The sequence below is a fragment of the Crocodylus siamensis genome, chromosome 13 (genome assembly GCF_052110815.1).
Source record: "Crocodylus siamensis isolate JL-2025a chromosome 13, ASM5211081v1, whole genome shotgun sequence".
Classification (NCBI taxonomy): Eukaryota; Metazoa; Chordata; order Crocodylia; family Crocodylidae; genus Crocodylus; species Crocodylus siamensis.
In genome coordinates, this window is record NC_143407.1 from 3,414,897 (window position 1) to 3,436,480 (window position 21,584).

Below are 21,584 nucleotides of genomic sequence, written 5' to 3' on the forward strand. Positions count from 1 at the left end.
ACTCAGGGCTGCAATGCCAAAGCAGATTTCAAACAAGTGATACTGCAGCTTCCCCTGCTCGCTTGGCTCCACCTCCTGCAGGACCTTGCTCCTGTTCCCTCAGCACCTCCAGGAGGGTGCTCAGCTAGACACAGCATCCCTCATCTTGCAAGGAAAAGAGGGAGAGTGTGCCCAGGCAGCTTTCTGTGCAAGAAACTGTGCTACAAATGAGACCAAAACACCCGTCTTGGCTTCCTGTGCATGAGTAAGCTGCACGCGGGAGCAGAGGGGGTGAAGGGGGAATCACTGCGCTCCGCACAGCTCCAAGCTAAGTGTAAGCAGTGCACGCAGGCAGCCCAGACTCACCCTTCCTCACAGGTGTAGCTCACGGTGGCCCCAAACAGGAGATCTGATAGGACGATGACTCTGCCATTCTGTGGCTCTTCCGGGTGACCGCATGATTTCCCTAGGAAAGAAAAAAGGTGAGTGTGCGGTTTTTCTCTTTCTGGGTCACCGTGTAGTACAACAATCTGGCCACGTTTCAAACTGCCCATGGAGACGGTATCCTCAGGAGCAGGGAGCGGGATGAGTTGCCTGGCTTTGCTACTCTCACACTGGCCATTTAACCACAAAACACAAACCCCACAAACGACAACTTTCACATTTTTGCAGTGGGGGCCAAAGCAGTGAAGCTACTCACTTTTACAGAAGTCAAGGGCATCTGTCCATTCACCACTGCTAAGGCATTTAACAGAAGGTGGGACCACTGGATTTTTACGGTATCCAGGCTGGCAGCTGTATTTCACAATCTTCCCAATAGGAAAGCTGTTCTCGGTGGCATAATCTTCGAGTAGCACAGCAAACTTTAACCTTGGTGGAGGACCACAGCCATCTGGCAAGAAAAAAGAGACATGCGATTAGGTAGAGCCATGAATTCTGTGCTGACATATGAAACGCAAGGGACTCTGTGCAGACTGATGAATTAGCCAGGGCTGCAATGGAGGGACTGATTAACTGCCTTATGAACAAGCCAACTAAATCAACATGCACTCGCCAAATGCACAACTAGTGTTAAGTTACACACATGCACACTCACATCCCTAACCCACATCCAATCTTTGCTGTACTCAGTATTGTACATCCATGCTCCTAAACAATGCTGCTGTTCAGTATTATGGACACTGAAATGCTAGACAATCACACTGACCCCTTCTGACCTTATGTTCAATCAGTCTATGCTCAGTTTATGGCCAAAGAAATCTATCATATTACCTGTAAAGCTTCATTTCTCAAAGGGTCCAAGGGCTTCACGTAAGCTAAAGTGCAGCCTATTCACAGGGTGGGCTTCCCTCTTCCTCTCATTTTCCAGTGACAGTTCCCCCTCTCAACTAGAGGGCTGGGCACAGAAAGAACCAGCAGACACAGTCTCTGTACATAAATGGCTGCTTTCCAAAGGGATCTGGTAGTTCATAGCTGGCTCTAGCTTCACCTTATCTGCTTACAAACTGTTCTCCACACCACAGTTGGTATCACTCTTCTGGTTCATCTTTTCAGTGTCTATTGACCCCCATTATACAGCAAGGATACCAACATTGCCAGTTCACACCTGGGCTTAAACCAGGCCAACTTCCACATGTCCCTACAGCGTACAACCCAATGTGCAAATCTGAACACAGAGCACTTTCCTCTCCAGTGCCACGATAAGAATTCCCCCAACTCTTCCTACAGTGTCATATCTACCAAACACTTTTGTAATTGTCTCCACCTTACTACCCAACCCAACAGCATGCAGGGAGCTACGTCTTCTACTCGCATAGAAGTAACACACACGTTTTCAGGGGTGTTGGTTGTAGCCGTGTTGGTCTAAGGACAAGGTTCTTCGGGTAAATCTGATACCTTTTATTGGACCAACTAAAATAGTTAGAAACATGTTTCCAACTATTTGAGTTGGTCTAATCAAAGATATCAGATTTACCCAAAACATACTTTTTCAGGGTATTTTTCCACTGAGGCAAAGAATGTTTCTAGAATCCAGACTAAGCACGGCCCTCTGTGCCTCATTAAAGATGTGGTCCCTAACTGTGTGCTTTGCTGCATCAACACGGTTGTCTGGACATCCTCTTTCCTTCAATTGCCATTGTTTCTGTGACTGACGTACTGACAGGCAAAAAGACTGCACCAGCAGGAAATATACGCACTTGTACACCGAGGAAAAGGTAGACTCCAAGTTCCTGACTCTGTGCAATGGATGGAGCCCCTTCCAAACAGGGAGTAGCCGTGATCACAACTGTAGCGGACAATCATCCCAGTGTAGAAGGCCTCTAGGCCCTGAGAGTCGTGGTTCCCATTGTATATGGCTGGAGGTGGAGGGCACGGCACCACTGAGCAAGGGGAGAGAGGAAGGAGAACGGGTCAGTGAACAAATCACCTTAAAAGTGAAATCCCCCTCTAGGCAGACATGTTACATCAAACTTTTTGTTGAGCTAGCAACTCAAGACATGCTAGGATGATGTGGGCACACCCACCTAAATATCGCTCCAGCCCAGAAATGAAAGGACTCCATTGGGCTACTTTTCTACCCCCAGATATGCCCTTTAGTGTCTTTGATATGTATAAAATGTACATGTCTACATTAACAGCAGGGATTCTCCATCATTGGGACACTCATAGAGCTCTGTGTGGCGGGGGTCACCTACCACAGGGAGCGGTGCAGGAGAGACAGGGGGAAGTCCAGGGAGACGTTTACATTTTCCATGTTGGCTTCTGAAAGCCGTTGCCAGGATTCCCAGCAAGTTTCATAGTTGGTCGGGTCGGAAGGGACCTGAGCAGATCATCAAGTCTGACCCCCTGCCATGGCAGGAAAGGGTACTGGGGTCAAACGACCCTGGCCAGATGTTTGTCCAGCCTTCTTTTAAAGACCCAAGGTAGGAGCCAGCACCACTTCTTTTGGAAGTTGTTTCCACCCTGACAGTGAAGTCGCGCCTCCTGATGTCTAGCCTGACTCTATCCTCTGCTAGCTTGTGTCTATTGTTTCTTGTAACTCCCGGGAGTGCTCAGGGGAACAGGGACTCCCCCAATGCCTGCCGGTCTCCCCTTGACTAGTTTGTAACAGGCCACTAGATCCCCCCTCAGCCTTCTCTTGCGGAGGCTGAACAGGTTCAGGTCCCGTCGCCTCTCCTCATAGGGCCTGCCCTGCTGCCCCCTGATCATGCAGGTGGCCCTCCTTTGGACCCTCCCCACGTTGTCCACATCCCTCCTGAAGTGCGGCGCCCAGAGCCGGACGCAGGACTCCAGCTGCGGCCTAACCAGTGCCGCATAGAGGGGGAGGATCACCTCCTCGGACCTGCTCGAGATGCATCTGTGGATGCACGACAAGGTGCGGTTGGCCTTCCTGACCGCGTCCCCACACTGCCGGCCCATGTTCACCTTGGCATCAATGATGACTCCGAGATCCTTTTCTGCCTCTGCACTGACGAGAAGGGAGTTCCCCAGCCTGTAGGTATGGTGCCGGTTGTTCCTCCCCACGTGCAGCACCTTGCACTTGTCAGTGTTGAATCCCATCCTGTTCTCATCCGCCCACCCCTGTAACCTGTTTAGATCTGATTGCAGCCTGTCCCTCCCTTCTAGTGTGCTCACATCCCCCCACATCTTAGTGTTGTCTGCGAATTTGAGCAGGTGCTTTTTACCCCCTCGTCCGAGTCACTGATGAAGATACTGAATAGTGCAGGCCTGAGAACCGAGCCCTGCGTGACCCCACTGCCCACATCCTTCCAGGTCGAATAAGACCCGTCCACCACCACCCTCTGGGTGCGACCCTCCAGCCAGCTGGCGACCCATCTGACTGTGTGGGTGCTGACACCGCCGTCTCCTAGTTTCTTAATGAGAATGGGGGGTAAGAGACCGTGTCGAAGGCCTGCCTGAAGTCCAGAAAGACTATATCCACTGTGACACCTGTGTCCAAGGACTTGGTGACCTAGTCGTAGAAGGCCACCAGGTTGATCTGACAGGACCTGCCCCTAGTGAACCCGTGTTGGTTGCCCCCGAGCATAATCTCCCCTGCTGGCCCCTCATGGACATGTGCCAGGATAATTCTCTCAGAAAGCTTCCCTAGGACCGAGGTAAGACTCCCGGGCCTATAGTTTCCTGGGTCCTCCTTCCTCCCTGTTTTGAAGATGGGGACCACATTGGCCCTTTTCCAGTCCTCTGGTACATCGCCCGAGCAACATGAGTGCTCATAGAGCCATGCCAGAGGTCCCGCAATAGCCCCTGCCAGTTCCCTCAGCACTCTGGGGTGGAGATCGTCAGGATCTGCGGATTTAAATACGTCTAGTCCCTCCAAAAGTTCCCCAACAAGGTCCTCATTTACCCTAGGCCTGGGTGCGCCACCCACAGGGCCCTCGGGGGTCCCTCGGACAAGTTCAGTTATCCCTCCAGGCATGGCCCTGCCGCGTAGCACCCATCCCAGTGACCAGCCCGCAATTGTGAGTCACGTTTACCTAGATTGCAGGTTGGGGCAGGGGGATCCCAGGTGCCATCATGCTGGCACTGGATCTCATAGCTGCCCTTCAGGACATAGCCATCGTTGCATTCAAACCCCACTTTCTCGCCATGGTCGTACCCAGAGTCATGCCACTCAAGTTTCCTTCCATTCCGGATCTCTGGATTTGGGCACTGGGTCACTAAAAATGAAATCATGGTTGACAAAGGGTGTTTCTCCAGCAAAGTGTAGACCCTGACACTTGCCCCGCTTACTTGCTAGCATCCAGGTAGAGCATGTGGTATTGAGTTTAACCTATTTCCTACAGGCAACAATTTCCATTCGACCCAAGATACCATCCCTTCTGCTGCTGTACTGCTGCTCTTAGGACCCCTGCTAGCACTCCAGCTTCATCCCTTTCAGAGCGCCAGAGAACACGACTGGCAGTGCAGCACCCTACAAGGAGGCCTCAGCTTCATAACCTGCCCCATGCACTTAGTCGGAAACTGCATAAGCTTACAGTTTCATTGCATTTTTTTATTTTACATGACTGTTCACGGTCACACGTGACTTTTAATTAAATGGAGATGGATCCCTCTCAGTCAAAAACATGCCATTAGGGAGTTTCTCCCTCAAGGTCAAGGCTGCATGAGTCAAGTCTTCCTGTTGGCATGGGGGAAAAGCACCAAACGCACCTTCACAATGAGGGTGGTAGAGGCTCCACTGTCCAGAGCAAAGAGTGAAGAAGGGCTCACCCGCCTGCAGCCAGGTGGTTGCCTCAGTCCAGTAGCATGCAGTGAATTGAGCGAATCTTACCTTGCACAAGCTTCCTCGCTAGCCTCAGACACACACCTGCCACCCATCACCCTCTCCATTGGTCTCAGACACTGAGAATATCTCACAGATTTGGAGCCATCTCATGCCTTGCCTCTCCCAAGGTTCTTGCTCTTAAGTGGTGGAGTTAAGCAAGGCTGAGCAAGGCTGGCCTCATGGCCTCAGGGGCTTTTAGAGAGGCAAAAACCCCAATGATGCACAGAAGAGAAGGGGAGAAATCAGCTGAGCAACAAGAGGGGCATTTCCCTCCTCAGAGCTGGAAACGGGGCCCAGAAAGCTGTTCCCCCCCCCGGTGGCACACACCCAGCAGGATGCTGCTTATCACAGCAGCCATCAAAACTTCAGGTAGAATTACCCCTTTTACAGGTTGGCACTGGAGGGTCCCACGTGCCCCCAACTTGGCACTGTGCTTTGCGCAGGCTACTCAGGGTATAGCCAGGATCACATTCCACTGTCACATCGTCTCTGGGGCTGTAGGCAGGTTTTACTTCAGTTAGCCTCCCGTTCTGGACTGCTGGGGTTGTGCAGCCAATGGCTAAAAGCGCAAACATAAAGAAGTCATCAGTCTCCCAAAGTGCATGCAGGACAGAACTGGGGAGATGTGCACAAGACCTTTGCAGAGCCTTTGTTTGCATTCCCACATGCGTTTCTACATGGATTGCCCTCAGACAAATCCCTGCAGCATCGGGATTCAGGGACACGCTCACTCCCAGGACAAAGGGATACAATTTCATAGAAGCAAGCACATCAGGGTCCCCATCTCACTGGAGGATATGACTCCAGCTAGGAAAAGTATCAACTCAAACACCTAGCAAAGATAACCCAAATGTACCTGTGCATCGAGGCAGGGGTCGAACTCTGTGCACTGAACATAAGCATTTCCAATAAGGGAGTAGCCGGGTTTACAGCTGTAGAGAACAGCTATTCCAATGGGGAAATTGCCTGAGGCCTGGGCATTGTGCCTCCCATTGGCAATGTCAGGAGGTGGGGAACATTTGAACACTGGAAAGGGGGAGGGGAAGAGAAGTGGGAAGCACTGAGGTATGAATCCTGACTGAGGGGGGAAAATATATAATAGCTACAAGAGGATGAGAGGGCAAATTCTAGTATGTCTGTTTATAGCTGTAATCTGGAGGTTTTGGACTGACTAGTGAATTTGGGAGCCTGGGCTCAGGTAGCTAACAAGGCTTTGGCTTTTCAGAAGTTACAAGCACTGTCCTCAGCAATTCAGCCTGGGCAACCAAAAAATGAGCTAGTCATTGTACAAGGGAGGAAGCCACATTAGGTGCGTTGCACCAATCCTCCAAGGTATCCCCATTCAGTGCATGAATTATTTGCCTTTTTCTACCATGCTCACTGCCATCCCCATTACTGCTCATGAGCAGACTGGAGGAGTAGTAGGTATTGCTAGAAAAATAAATGAGTTCCACAATTACTTCACATGCAACAGCTAAAGGGAAATTTGTCCAGCTCCTGGAAGACTTGCACATAACTGACTGCCCTTCCAAACCAGCAAGAAATGTAGCTGATGAGGCAGAAGCACCAGCAGAAGCGGAGGAGGAACAGAGAAGTCCATGACCATTTCTGACGTGGGAACTGGAAGTTCTTTTGAAGAACACAGTGCTGCGGGCATCTGAGCAGAACAAGGTGAAAACACCCAGCTCCCAGCTGTACAGCCAGCAGGGCAGTCCCACCGCTCCTGCCAGACGAGGCCACTTCTCTGCAGATGGCATAGCAATTGTGTGCATCTGGGAAAGGAGGATCTCACACTGGAAAGCACCATAAGCAGAGCAAAACAGAGCGCAAGTCCCCACTCCTTTCAGAGCCTGAAACAATGTTTTCACAACCCAGGGCCATTTTACCCAAAAATATTTTCACTCCCTTTGCAGTTATTGTTGCCCTCCCCTTAAGACTCCTATTTGAAGGGAGGAGGAAGCAGGACAGACATGGCCCCATTCAGGTTTGGTTTGAACGGGAAAGGACAGGAAGGAGCAGCCCCTTTGCAGAACGCCAAGTCAGTTGTGATACTTGCCCTGTTCACAGACCGGCACAGGTGGATCCCATGAGTTGTCAGCATTGCACCGAATCGAGCTCTGGCCACGCATGATGTAGCCGTGATTGCACTTAAAGACCACGGTGTCGCCATTAACGTAGGTGTACTTGGAGTCGGATATTCTTTTCCCATTCTGGACTGTGGGGAAGGGACAGCTGCCCCCTGGAAAGAAAGGACTGGGTTAGACAGAGCAGGGTGGGAGAGGAAAGAGCTCTGCAGCTCAGTGGTGACACAGTCCTCCAGCCGTTCACCCCTACCCCATGTTCCTTGCTGCACTGGTCTCTAGTTGGATGCCTTTAAGATGCAGCTAATTCTAGGACCTGGGGAGTGACCACCCTGACGGAGATGCCAGGAGCACAAGAGGCAGCAATAGTACGGTGGGTCCCCTTAACAGTAAGGGTGCAATGATGCTCTCTTTAGGGAAGCCCCACACTAGCCCTAGGTAAAGGACATGGAGCCCAACACTGCAAGATCTGACTGCCCTCTACACTCACCAAGGGAGCCAGGCAACCTGCAAGACCAGGTCCAAGTTTCCTCAGTGATTCAGTTCATCCAAGCCATGTTGCTGTGGATTTTAGCACTCTCAAAATACTCTATCCATCCCAGACTAGGTCAGTTGTCTTTAATTATAGGCAGGGAATCCAACCTACCCAGAAGGCAGAGTTCCTCGCTGGCTGCTCACATGGCACCAGTCCCCAAAACAATTTTTTTATACCCTGCTCCAGCACCAGTCAGACCCTTTGGGATCTGAACTGTGGGGACCATGCCAATGCAAGCTTGCCGAGGGCAAAATTTGATGAGAATTCACATCTCAGAGGGTTGCTCTGAAACCAGCACTGCTGTGCATGGAACGGCAGAGCAAGAAACGTTGTGCATGTGAAAACGTGGGCACAGGCCCAGACACACATGGATCCCCACCTCCACACCGAGGGCCAGGCCCACTCCACACTCCGTTTTTCCCATCTGTGGTTGTGCAGTAAATAGAGTTCTCTCCAATGAGTGGGTATCCTCTCTCACATGTGTAAAACACAGCTGACCCATAAGAGAAGTCATCCTGGTACATGGCGCTGTGCCTGCCATGCTTTACATCTGGAGGTTGAGGACATAGAATACCTGGGGAGAGGTGGAAGAGTATGTTGAAGTGAACGCTTCCAGAGGAGCAGCTTCAGATGCATGGTCTGAAAACCTGCAAAGTTTGCTACTGCCATGAAAAAGAGGGAACGGTCTTGCCCAGCAGGAGATTCCCCCTAGATAACTGGCCTCAGTGCTCTTGGTCACCAATGCATGATGCCAAGCTGGCTTACTGAAGCCAGGTCCTTACAAGGATGAGACGGCAAGGTTTCTCTTCCATATTCCTTTAAGGTCAGGCTGTTCCTTCCCTTGATGCACTGAAAGCATGCACGATTTCCCTGTTGTCCCCTTGCGGTGTATGTTCCAGCTTATGGTACATGTCAGTAATGACCGTCACATGACGATATGTGCCATCCACTAGGATACTGCCCAAAACGTGGGCAGCGCTGGCACCATCACTTCTCTTTCAGCAAGCTCACTGCTCTCTGTAACTGTTCAGGGTCCCTGACACATCAGGTCCATCCAAGGACTTTGGTGGAGTTCAAGTACCCCGCTCCTTATTTTGGACTGCACTGAGCTACTCAGACTGGATTGCTTCTGAGGCACCGAGGGAAGCCTTCCAGTTAAAAACGGAAGCTTCAAATACACTTGGGCACCACGCTTGTGGCCACAAAACAGGGTTAATTCCGCACTGGTCTGGGCACAGACACCTAGGTGGACAGCAGCAACGTACTTACGTTGACAAATGGGAGGCTCATGGCTCCATGCAACCCTTTTGCCTGAAATGTCACAGCGCCGTTGAGACTTCCCAATCAACCTGTACCTGAAGATAAAAAGAAGGGTTCAATGAGTTCATCTGGTGAGACCTGGCTTTACAGATCGCAGATATTTGGGAGGTACTTCCCACTTGCAAGGCACACCCTGTGCCTCCTTACTACATCACCTGGTCACTACTTCAACAGGCCCCCAGAAAACTGATCCAAACCCTTTCCCTATGGACTTTTGTGCAGGCAAGTGGCAGCTTCGTGGCCACAACTGGATTTTACCCACTGCCGAAACTGCTTTCAAACCCAAGGGAAGACAAGGTTGGCCCTAGACATTTGGAGCCCCTCATCAGTTGTCTCAGCACCAGCAGACTGAACACTCAGCTGATCAAACTGGAAACTTGTGTTTGCTGAGCAACACACAGTGAGCAACATGACAAAGGAGCAGGAAAAAAGTGAGACCTGTCCCAAAGCTTTTTCTCCTGCCATAGCAGCGACATCCCTGGAGCCAAGAAGCATCAGTCATTGCTTTCTGTGGAAGAAGCAAACTGCACATAGGAGCAGGAGGAAAGATGGTGCCTGGCTCCCTAGGGCACGTGTTTCAATCAGTCAGTCTGAAACTCACCCTTCGTTACATGTGTAGTTCACCGTTGCCCCGAGCCTCGTATCTATTATGGCAATTCTGCCATTGTATAGCTCTCCTGGGTGGCCACATTTTTTCGCTGCAAAAGAGCAAGGCAAATCTGGAGACTTCCCCCATGCCATAGCTTAAGGACATCGATTAGCTCAAGGATCTGTCCATATTTCAAACACCCCCCAAAAGAAGAGAGAGTCAGAAAAGCAAGAAACGTATAAATTTACCCAGCACGCTACTCACACATTATCCACCTACCCAATCAACCTAATATTTTTGCAGGGTCCACAAAAACACAGTGCCAGCAAGTCTTTTCCGTAACAAGTGAAATCCAATAAACGGAGGTACTCACGCAAACAGAACTCAAGTACTTCTTGCCACTGGCCACGTGCAAGGCATTTCATAAAATGTGGTCTGCCTGGGAACTTTGCGTATCCAGGCCGGCAAGCGTATATGACAACTGTCCCGATGGGAAAATGAATCATATTTTCAAACTTGGGCAACAGTTCGGCAAAGGACAACCTTGGTGGACTGCCACAGCCACCTAGCAAGAAGAAAACACCCAGAGGAGAATATAATTGTTATTCAGCAAACCTGTTACATGTTAATTTCTTCCTTCAAAATTATGGCCATCAGAATTTGCGGGTATTACCTGACGGGTTGCGACACAAATGCTTCTACTATAACACCCTTGCGAAACAAGAGGCTGAAGAAAATACCTGACAGCAAAACAGTGGACATTCCAGCAGCCGAGTCCTTGCCACCAGGGCCTGACGAGCCACGGCAAAGGTGGCGATGTCTCAAATGCCTACGTACCGGAGTTGGACACTCCAAGGAACTAAGCAACAAGTGGGGCTATGCCATCGATTTGGCCACCTGCAACTGTGGCAGAGCCGCAGACTACGCAACACCTGCTGCCATGCCCGGATGTACAATGACAGATCTCATAAAGTACAATAAACAGACGCGAGCAAGTGTAACAAAATGCTCAAATGTGGCATAGAGACATGAGGAGGAGAGCATTTCTTCCTTTCAAGCCCTCCAGTATTCTGCACTTTTCTCCTGTCGGGTGTGTTTTAGCACCCGTGCCCCGCACTACACGGGCGCTTCCCAAAGCAGAAAGAGGAGCAGAGTGGACAGCCGGGAATCTTTCACGCTTCTCCCTTATTCTTGTTGGATTCATTCGGTTACTAGAAGCCGCCTCACGCTTGTCCCCTTGATTCAATAAAGGTCTTTCTGGTGATGATGGACTTTCCAGAAGCGGAAACTGCCTTCAAGCAGTCAAACGAACCCTATCAATGGCTGCCGTGAACAGTGATGCGAGCCCAAGCTTCCTGCCCACGGTGCAAAGGAAGCTCAGAGGTGACTGGGGTACATTTGGGTGATATTTTAATCTATACGTATCAGTTTTCACTTCTCTTTCACTTCCGCCACTGGTTTGACACCGGCTATTTATTACTTACGGACCCAGTCACGTATTCAGCGCTTTACAGGTGTGTGCAGAAATCCACACAAAAGACCCGCAGCATCAGAAAGCCACTGAAAACCTGGCTTGGGGGCTAGGCGCTGAGTCTCACCAGCACGGCATCCCATCCACAAAGGGGGAGCGGGGCTCAGAACTGGTCCCTGGAGTGGATAAAGCCCCCACCCCGTCTCCTATGAGGCTCCCCGCTGCTTCCCGAGCCCCCGGGCAGGACACCGCTCTCCGCAGAGGGGCCAAACGCAGCCAGCCCTGCCCAGGGCGACAGCGGGCAGCTCCGGGGGGGCCTTCCCTTGCAGGGGAAGAGCCTGGGTCGGGGCAGAGCGGCCCTCACCTGGGGTCTGCGCGGCGGCGGCGGCGGCGGCCAGGAGCACCACGACGGCGGGCAGCATCCTGCAGCGCAGCGCAGCGCAGCGCCGAGCACCGCGTCCCGCGCCCGGGGTACAGCCCGCGCCGCGCCGCGCGGCCCCGCCCCGCGGGGAGGAGTGGGGCAGCCCCCGCCCCACCCCCGGAGCAGGCCGGGCCCCGCGCTTCCTTCTGCATTCAGGCACCTGCGCTCGTCCACGAACGGCAACACGCTAGGCGTTTAGTTTGCATCCGTTCCTTCACGTGTGTCAGGTATGCAGGTTGCAGCCCTACCCGTCTAGGAATCCAAACTCGTGGTGGAGGTGATCGCTTCTATTGGACCAACTCGATTTTTGCAAACAGAGCTCGTCTAATAAGAGATATCACCTCCGCCAGGAGGTTGGATTCCATTTATTAACTGCACTGGAAGAAGAGGGGTGTGCGGGGCCAAGCCCGGGTCACATATGCTCCACAGCTGAATGGTAGCAGGCTTCAAGCAAACCAGGGTCACACGCCCAAAGCAACCAACCCAGTGGTGGCTGCAGCCTTTCCTCAAGGCTGCAGGTCCCGGGTTGTTTTCTATGCCCCGGGCTTGTTTCCATTTTTTCCATCACCCTGAGGCCTCAGCCCCTAGATCTGGCTTTCTTTTTCAAAGGCCTCCCACTGAAAAAGGCATAAACCCCAGGAGTTCCCTTTGTCTGTCCCTGTTTCACCTGCGGGAAAGAGGGAAATGCAATGGAGGGACCCAGCGATCTGCACCCTGGAGATACCCGCAGCTAGAAAACAACGAGGTTGAAGTTTCTTCCTTAATCCCAGTTTTTTTGGGTAAAGATGAGACCAAAGTATGGTTCTATTGGGTATAGATTAGCTCTGAAAAAGGAACTGGGAATGAGGAACTGGGAATAAGGAACCAACTTCAGCTTCCTTAGAAAACAGCCCCTAAAACCACTTTGGATTAAACAGAGGATCAGCTGTGCATTGCACAAGGCTGAGCAATGTGTCAAAATAGCTTTACTTACCCCCTCGGTGCTACCCTGCTTCGTGTCAGCAAAACTCTTCTCCACTTGCTCAATGAAAAACTTTAGTCAAATGATCAGGGAAGCCAAAGTCCTGTTCTACGGCTAAAGCCGAGTCAAAGCAAGGTACTTTTCTTTGAGGATTTCCTAAAGAAAACCCGGCATGCCTCTTGCTTTTATGAGCATGCACTGGGATCAGGTAGTTTAAGCTGCAATTGTTAACAATCTTTTTTTTTTTAACAAGCTCTTAAAAGATTGTAAATCTGGGGCTGTACGTCTGACTACAGTAAAGTACAACCATGCTAAAGGATGGGAGGGCCCAGGTGCCCTGGGGATAGATGGGGCCAGGGGTCACCTTCCTGCAGGGTAATGGGGCAGCTGGAGGGTTGCTGCATGTTGCCCTGTTCAGCAGGGGAGCGCAGTAGCTGCACTGCCAGGGAAAGACCTGCGGGCATGATGCTCAGGGCTCCGTTTGGCCTGAAGTACTGCCAAGGGCAGATATGAGACTCCAGAAATAGCAGGGGGAGATGCAGAAGGGACAAGGCTGGCAACCCCCCTGCAGTGAGAGCCCTTCCTCATCCCAGCTGGAACCAACCCAAACCACGGCTGTCTGGCAAAGCCAGAAGAGAAGTGGTGGGTGAGGAATTTTGGTGGAAGGCAGCATGGCTAAGGGCCCCAAGAACCAAGCTCGTCCCTGCCTCTGAACCTCCAGAACACCGTTATGGCCAAGGCAGAAGAACTTCACCGTGACCGGGAGCTCTGGGTACCACCGTTTCAGAGCCGTCCTGCTTGCACTGACAAGGCAGTGGGGAAGGGAAGGAGGTCCCCCTCTCTCTCCCTGCCTTGTTAGTTGTGGAGGGGTAGGGTATTCACACAAAGTAAGGCCTTCCTTTGAGAGTTATCTGCAGTCAAAACTCAGCATTTGCTCACGTTGGGAAAGCAGCTGCAGGCTCACGTACATCAAAATATCACCTACGTGTTGAAGAGCTAAGTAACCTGGAACACCTGAGAGAGACCAAAAATACAAGGCAACACTGTTTCTAAGAAAAGCACCCTCCTAATGCATCTGTCATCTTTAGAGACTGAGTTTCCATCCATGGCTAATTTACAAGTACTCAGGGCTTCAGCCCCAACTGACTTGCCTCTTCTCCAAGCATGTAGAGGCAAATCTGGTTGTGGAGGGTGGAGCACAGAGAGTGGGGAAGCAGGAGAAAGACAAGGGAGCGAAAGAAAACAGAGGTGCTGGTCCCCTTTGACTCGGGCCACGTGTCCTGCCGCCGTGGCTGATCCTAGACTTCAAAGAGCGTGACAGACAGACAAACAGATCAGACCACACAGAACAGCAACTGCACACTCAAAAGCTCTTTCATTCCTGAAGACCCTCCTATTGTACCTGAGCAGTCAGGTCAAAGAGGCAGCAGGATCACCAAGCACGAGGAACCACAAACACCCGAGAACAGCAGTAATTACCAGGGGACACCTGAAAGGTGCGGCATCTTCCCCACCACCTCCCCCATGTCCTTGCCGTATGGCCTCTTCTTTCCGCATACTGGACGCTGCTGCCAAGTCTGACGGGGAGCTCTTCCTAAGGATATATTGCTGTACAAGAAGTCACCCAACCCCAAAACCTGCTCGGGGAGTTTTTCTCCCTCTCTTCCCCAACCAAACATAACTCAATTTATACACTGTGAAATACGGTATTCCAGTTCTAAGGTCACTGGCATTACATGCCAAGGTGAGACCAGAGTGAAACTAGTTACACTGCAGTGTCTGGATCACAAGGCCATTAAGGTCTGCTTCCATTCACAGAATGGAAACCTATTTGGTCTACCAATGGGCAGTTCCTAACAATCAAACCCAGGGCACAATTAAGCACCTGATTAACTGGTGCTTAAAGGAAGAAGATAAAGGGTTGACTTTCTTGTAGAAGTAAGAGGAGAACTGAGCAACAGTTTAGAAAAATGGTTTTATTCTGTCAATAGGTGAAGCTATGCCACCAAGAAAGCCATCCCTGCTATACAAGGTGACCTGGTCAATGCCAAAAGGATCAAGAAGTGCTAACCAGTTCCAGAGTACCTAGAGCCAGCAGGTGCAGGTTGCAGCCATACTGGTCTACAGGCAAAAGGAATCTGAACTCTAGGTGGAGGTGATATCTTTTATTAAACCAACCAGATAATTGCAAAAAATGACTAGTTGGTTTAATCAAAAAATATCATTTCTACCCAAAGTGCAGATTCCTAGAGCTAGCAGACATGCAGGTGTTAGCTTGAAAAAAAAAAAGTTAGCAGATAATTCTCACCTGTGATTTTCCTTAGAGGGTTGGGGCTTCTTCTAGATCCTTGTCAAGGGGAAAACAAGCAACCACGCCCTCAAACTAGAATTTGTAGGATTACAACTGCCTCCAGCTCCCCATGGAGACTGGGGTTCAATCCCCTCTCCCCAGACATGGCCACCAGTCTCGACCAAGACAACCCACCTTATGCTGTGGCTTAAGCCACTGAAAAAGAAGAGACTATGCAACACCTGTATTCATATAGTGTACTTTTGTACCTGTGAAGTACAGGTGATTCATAGTGCTATTTTTGGTGTCCCAATCAAATCAGACATTTTTACCACAGCCCTTCTTAGAATAGCAATCATTCCTGGCCTTATTTTTGTTATTTGACTTTCATTACTTTGCTGTTTAGTTAGCTTAGTTACTTCTGCATTTATACTACAGTTGTAACAGATTAAAACAACTTTCAGAAAAGCACTGAGCAAATGAAGAGAGAGTTAAAACAGTCATGCTTACACTGGACAAATTCTCTCATGCCAAAGCCTTAGGACCTTATATTAGGACCCACCCATCTCCTGGTACTTATTGTCATGTGTCAATGGCTATCACAAGATTATCATGCTGGTTTAATAAAGGCCTGGGTTTTTATGGTGATGAAAACTAAACTGCAGTCTGAACTTGATCACCATGTGCCCGGGATGAAGAATAATCCTGTGGGTCCCCACCTTGGTGCATCATAAAAGAAAGGTTGATTGTTTGAAAAAAGGTGAAAACAAACTCTCCCCTTTCCCAGATTAAAAAAAAAAATCCAGTTATGACCAGTCAAGGTCATGAACACAAAATATATTCAAGATCTGCCATCCATGGTTTCCTGAAAACAAACATCTCGCTCCATTTTGTGGGTGTGTTGGGCTTCGTTAGTTGTTTGACGTACCCCTCTACGTTCCCGTTTCTTCAAGTTAATTGGCATTTTCACATAACAGGGCTCTCCCATTTGAAGGGAAAAGGAACGCTTTTTACTACCCATTCTTTCTGTCATCGCTGGACTTCCAAGGTTGATGGTGTCTAAGGTTAGCTGTGCCAAATGCTGGTTTCAGCTTCTGTCCATCTGGCCAATTTTATTTGCAGCTGCTAAATACATTGCTTCCAGGTTAATAAAGTTCCTCAGAAATCTGCTGCGGCAATTATTGCTTTTCATTTTGCTGGCACATCCTTGGACCACATTTCAGGAAGTCTCACTTCTTGTTCTGCCATCAATTCAAAAGAGATTAAAATTAGTCATATCTTGTGGATGGATTTTTTTTGGTGGTATCTTTTATTGGACCAAGTGAGAGGTGTTAAACAAGGTTTCAGACACAAAGTGCCTTCTTCACGTAATCCTATGAGAACTAGGGGTAGTTTTTCATCCCAAACTGTCTGATTTTTCTGTTCACCTGGCTAAAGATCCTTTGAGGATTCAATTAATTCTTTTGTCTTGTTCAGAAGCGAAGGCTACTATGGCATGTGAAATCTTTGTTTCATGCCGATCCTTTGATGTGATAGTTTCATTACAGATCCAGTGAAATCAAGTCCTTGATCGTTTCTACTTCCAGCAGAACTCCCCCATAAGGCTTATTTTTAGTAGGGAAAGTCTCTATCCATTTAGTAATCCTGGATTTATTCACCAAAAGATGTATATAGCTGCTTGGGGTAGTGGGCAGAGTCCTGGACAATCCATTTCAGTCTGGCCCCTAAACTGCTTGAATTCATCTGTCATAGGTTACCTTAATTCCCAAATTTCTTCTCTTCATTTAGCAGAGACAGCCCAAACCCACTGGTTTTCAGGTTTGAGAAAAGGATACATTTCTTTACAAGATTCTGCTTCCTACTTGTCACTACCTTTGAACTCAGACACATCACCTTTCTTGTGATAAGCCTGCAATTACTTCATATCTAGCTATCCCTGCTAAATGCTGCATTACTCTCTCTGGCTAATAGCCGCAACAGTTTCAACACTTCATTTCCATCCTCCTTTCAAAGATGCAGATGTGGTTTCTTAATCCGTGTTGTTATTCCAGTGTGCTGACTCTGGGCTTATCAAGTGCTTTTACTAATTTTATAGAAGTTTTTTTTTTCCTGTTTGGGATTTTAAAGGCTTTAAAATAGCTGTACAAACAATCCATCGTGACTAATAAGCTTGTCATCTGCATGGGGAAGCTTCCTCTTTGCTCACTCTCCTATCCAGTAAGTTAAGGCAGAAACTACTTATTTGGGGTCAGAAAAACCAATACAATTGTTTGCCTCGGGGTGTCATTTTTTCATGCATGTACAGCTCCAGCCATTTCTGCAGACGACGCTAAATTTACTGAACAACATTTTTACATGAGGAACCAACTAAAGCTAATCCTGTATTTTTTTTCTTTTCAGGAAAGGAAGAACCATCCGCAACCCTTGGGCCGGCTCCCAAGGGGTCCATGCCCCTGGTTTGCTGGAAGGATGGCCCCTTCATTGTCGTACGGTGTTTGAAGCTGGACCAGGAAGCTGAGCTTGCTCTACCTTTCCCAGTTGGTCTTTAAGTAGTTCTCCTTTTCCTGTGGTCTTCCATTGATAATATTCTCATACTTCCAAGACAATACATAGCTTCCAGTAAGGCCAGCTGTTGCAACCTTCTTTGTATGCCCTGAGTCACTTTACAAGCTTCTTAGCATGATTGGGTCCTTTAGGCCTTGAAGGCCGAGAATACTGTTTAGGGGTTTACTGCTTTTGTTAGTGGCTACTGCAACCTCTTCCTTCTCCTTGCCCCCCAGGTTTATTTCCATCTCATCCTAGTCCCCGAGCCTTTTCCACTGTCTCTTGCACTACAGAGATACAGGTGACCAACGCATTACAACTTTTGCTTTAATTTTAGGTGCATAGTTGCAAATAAAAGCTGTTTATAGACCCCTATATAGTTTCTTCTCCCTTCTTTCCCATCACCCATGGATTTATAGATGTTATACTAATCACAGCCCCTATATTAATCAGTAATTCATCAGGAAGTAAAGGGATTCTTTAATTTCCCCCAAACAGGCAATTCCAGCTTCTGATCTTACGAGACAGTGTTAGCTAAAGTTACCCCGGTTAGATCAAATTAGATCAAGTTGGATCAAGGGCTTCCCAGTAGGAGCTTATTGCTCAATTTAATATTCAGCGTTGGTCAGTTATCCATCACGCTCTATTTCCAGAAGAGGTAAAGGACATTGCCACAATATTTCCGTGGTCAATATACCCATTTCCCCTACCATTAAACTACCCTTCGGGGGTGAGGAGAACATTCCTTTCTCAGTTTCATCTAACCAATCATTATACCAATATGGGCCCTTCTTAACCACCTGCTTATAGCTAACAGCAGCCGTGGGGTCAGGTGTGTAAAGTATTGTCATGGGGATAACATGGCCCCAGGTCGTCTGGACACTTACATCATCCGATCCCGATCCATTTTAAAGATCAGGCTGGTGACTCGCAATTTGTCCGCTTTTAGCGGAAAGAGGAAATATTGTGGTTACAGCTCCTACAATGCCTTGTTCAGGTTGGGCTTTTGAGGGGGAAATTTCATCAATGGAAGCTCCACAGACACAGACCAGTGTGTTCTCTCACTTCTTGTAATACTACATGCACAGCTAGGATGATCACCAGACATGCAACCTTCTTGCCTTAAAAATATCAAATATATTTCATTATATTATCACGAGGAGTTCCTATCCACTGGGCACTGAGTGAACCAAATCTCTATATTTCAGAGGAGCTGAGCACCTAAGCTTTCACCTCTCGCAGTGTCAGGTATAGCAGAGAGAGAAAGACATCCAGGCACAAGCTTGTGTTTAAATTCCCTAATCTGAAAGTTCATCTTTCTGCCTCTGTGCAATGACCCTGCTGGATGTTACCCACAACCGTGAACGGCTCCTTGCTGTGATTCAAGCCTCCTCTGAAATTGCATGCTGCAATGTGGGGATCCCAGGTTCCCTCATCCTGGCACTGGATCTCATGGCTGCCATCCAGGCGGTAGCCAGCATCACAGTAAAACTGGTCTATACACAGGTCCAGGTCCATCAAGTCTTCTGCCATTCCGAACTTCTGGGTTTGGGCAGGCAACCATTGGAAAAGAAACATGTGAAATGTGAGCTGGGGTGGAAGCAGCTTTCTACCTGACAAGCAGCATTTCTGTATCAGAGGCTGGTCCCAATAGCTCCACCCTGGCTGCCTGCTAGGTTCTGGGCAGAGAATGTAGCATTGCATGGCACTAAAAAACCCCAAGCAGTTTAGCACTGAAACCCCACCTCTCAGGGCACTGTAACGGCTGCTCTGGTAAGCAACCAAGGTGGTCCTGCCGTGTCACTCGCAGCATATGAGAACAGAACTCGGCTGTCAAGAGATGCAGGCACAACTACCACTTTCACAGCTGGGGACCGCGGCGGGGGAGGTCCCATCTGCCCCCAAATTGGCACTGAGACTCCCGGGGGCAGGTGGGGATGTAACTAGATGTAGCTGGCGGGGATGCAACTAGTGGCTCATCTCAGGGTCTCTTCCCTGTTGAGCGTCCCACCAGCCCATTGGTTCAATGAGCATTAGTTAGCGAAGAGATACACCCGTACATCGAGGGATGGGGCGGCTCCAGGCACGGTACAATAAATGGACGCCACCCCAACCAGGGCATAGCTAGGTTTACGGCTGTACAGAACAGATATTTCCGCGTTGAAGGTGCCTGCGGGATTAGCATTGTATTTCCCACTGGCAGTGGCTGGAGGGAGAGGACACTACATTGCTAAAAAGAGAGCAGAGGAGAAAGGAATCGTTTCAGTAACAATAATGTATGGGCACAACAACCACAGCCTGTGTAGCCAGCCCCTACCTAGACTTAACCAAGGGAGCTCAGGCTCCAAGGGCATTTCATCCTCTTAAAAAAGAAAAAACAAACAAACAACAAAAGGAAACCCAAGAGGCTTACCACTCTGATCGAGAACAAGCAGGGTAAAACCCAAGGGAACCCAAGGATCCACTGAGCAGACCAACTAATTCTCCAGAGCTCAGTATGGGGTGCTGGGAAGCGTGCATGGGTTCATCTCCCCTTTGATAAGCACTTTATAGGTACGGAGCTCCCAAGAGACCTCAGGGCTCGGGTCAAACCTCCAACCCAATTCCCACCGGGCTCTGCATTTCAGGGAGGGGGGCAGGGGGTCACCTATCAGAAGTCAGTCCACTAAGGAGACAGGGGTTTCTTGGCCAAGAGTCGCTTGCAAGCAAGGGCAGTGTTTTTAAAATTGTCCACCAGCAAAAGCCTCAGTGGCTCATGCAAGCTGCATCTAGTTAACAGACCTCTAATTCTCTGCTACAAATCTTTGTGCCAGGGTGAGCCTGTATCTTGAAGCAACTTCTGTCCTAAGAACCTTTCGGTTCTAGGGCAGTGGTTTTCAACCTTGTTTTATTTGCGGACCCCTAAAAAATTTTGGATGGAGTTGCAGCTTCCTTTGAATTCTAAGTGTGGGTGTTCACATGCTTTTGATTGATCAGCCACCTTTTTCAGACCCCTTAGATAATCTGCAGACCCCCAGGGATCCACGGACCACAGGCTGAAAACCACGGCCCCTGGGAACACTACACGAATATAATTTTACAGTAAGGGAGAGGGAGGCTCCAGAGGCAGTGTAGGAAATTTTTTCCTGTCCAACCAGCAAGTAGTCAGGACCACAGATGTACTCTACAGACACTCCAAGGGGGGAAAACCTCCAGCTCCCAGCTGCTGCACACTGCGTTAGCAATATTTGGAGGTAGGGGACACCCCAGTACTACAGTGAGAGAAAAAGTCCCCAAACTGCTCATTTAAATGACTGCAATAAGCAATTATCCAGCTTGCATATGCTGAGCCAGCAGATCATGCAGAAGGGCAAGTTCCCCACCACTGAATCCAACCAGCATCCCTCCATGGACCCAAGAGGAGCAAAGCCTGGGTCAGTCTTCCTTACTAGCAACAGGCGTGTTCTCCAGCAGCCTCTAACCAGGGACCTGGGATACAAAGAGCTGGCAATTCCCATGAGACAGAGTCTGCCTTTGTGTCAGGCCTTCTTGTAGTTTGGGTTCCCCAGGTGAGCCCCAGGTTGGGAGGGACATTAAACCAGTGCACAAGATGGGCTGGGTCTCCATTCGTCAGGGCTCTTCTGAAGTTTTCGCCTCTCAGGAAGCCAAAGATGAGAACAGAGGTTGCGGAAACTTCACAGGCCGGCAAATCTCAGTACTTCCTTCTTCAGCATTTAAAGGTGGTCTTGGGGTGGGGGCTTTTCCTCTCCCCACATACTCACAGCAATGGGATCTCAGCTGACCGGGCAGCCAACTTCAGCTCACTTACTGATTTCACAGCGGGGGACTGGAGGGCCCCTGTGCCCCCAGCTTGGCACTGGGATACCTGAGGGCCCTTCGAGATGTAACCAGGATCACACCCCACTGTCATGGCGCCTCCACGACTGTAGCTGGGTCTGAACCAGGGGGGGCTATACAGCCAATAAATGGAACTGAAGCGCAAGGAAGCCCGTAGCTGCCACACGCACCGGCCCAGCGAGGCGGACGCTCCTGAGGCCGTGCCAGAAACGGCGCCTCAGCGTGGAGGAAAGCGCGCTCGCTGCTGCCCTCCTGCGGCTGGGTCCCAG

The 21,584-nt window shown here is 49.6% G+C and overlaps 1 protein-coding gene across 1 annotated transcript in view; it reads right to left on the bottom strand.

Moving 5' to 3' along the window:
• LOC149853681 (complement receptor type 1-like) overlaps positions 1 to 11,766 on the bottom strand; it is a 65,456-nt gene extending 53,690 nt beyond the window's left edge. Inside the window, exons 1-11 of the mRNA XM_090026323.1 lie at positions 11,627 to 11,766; positions 10,165 to 10,356; positions 9,804 to 9,900; positions 9,152 to 9,237; positions 8,262 to 8,456; positions 7,323 to 7,505; positions 5,646 to 5,825; positions 4,476 to 4,658; positions 2,178 to 2,360; positions 680 to 871; positions 346 to 445 (exon numbers count right to left, since the gene is read on the bottom strand). Of these exons, the coding sequence (XP_089882449.1) occupies positions 346 to 445; positions 680 to 871; positions 2,178 to 2,360; positions 4,476 to 4,658; positions 5,646 to 5,825; positions 7,323 to 7,505; positions 8,262 to 8,456; positions 9,152 to 9,237; positions 9,804 to 9,900; positions 10,165 to 10,356; positions 11,627 to 11,684 (1,649 nt within the window). The 5' untranslated portion in view covers positions 11,685 to 11,766. The remainder of the gene's footprint in view (positions 1 to 345; positions 446 to 679; positions 872 to 2,177; positions 2,361 to 4,475; positions 4,659 to 5,645; positions 5,826 to 7,322; positions 7,506 to 8,261; positions 8,457 to 9,151; positions 9,238 to 9,803; positions 9,901 to 10,164; positions 10,357 to 11,626) is intronic.
• Positions 11,767 to 21,584: the final 9,818 nt, after the last annotated feature.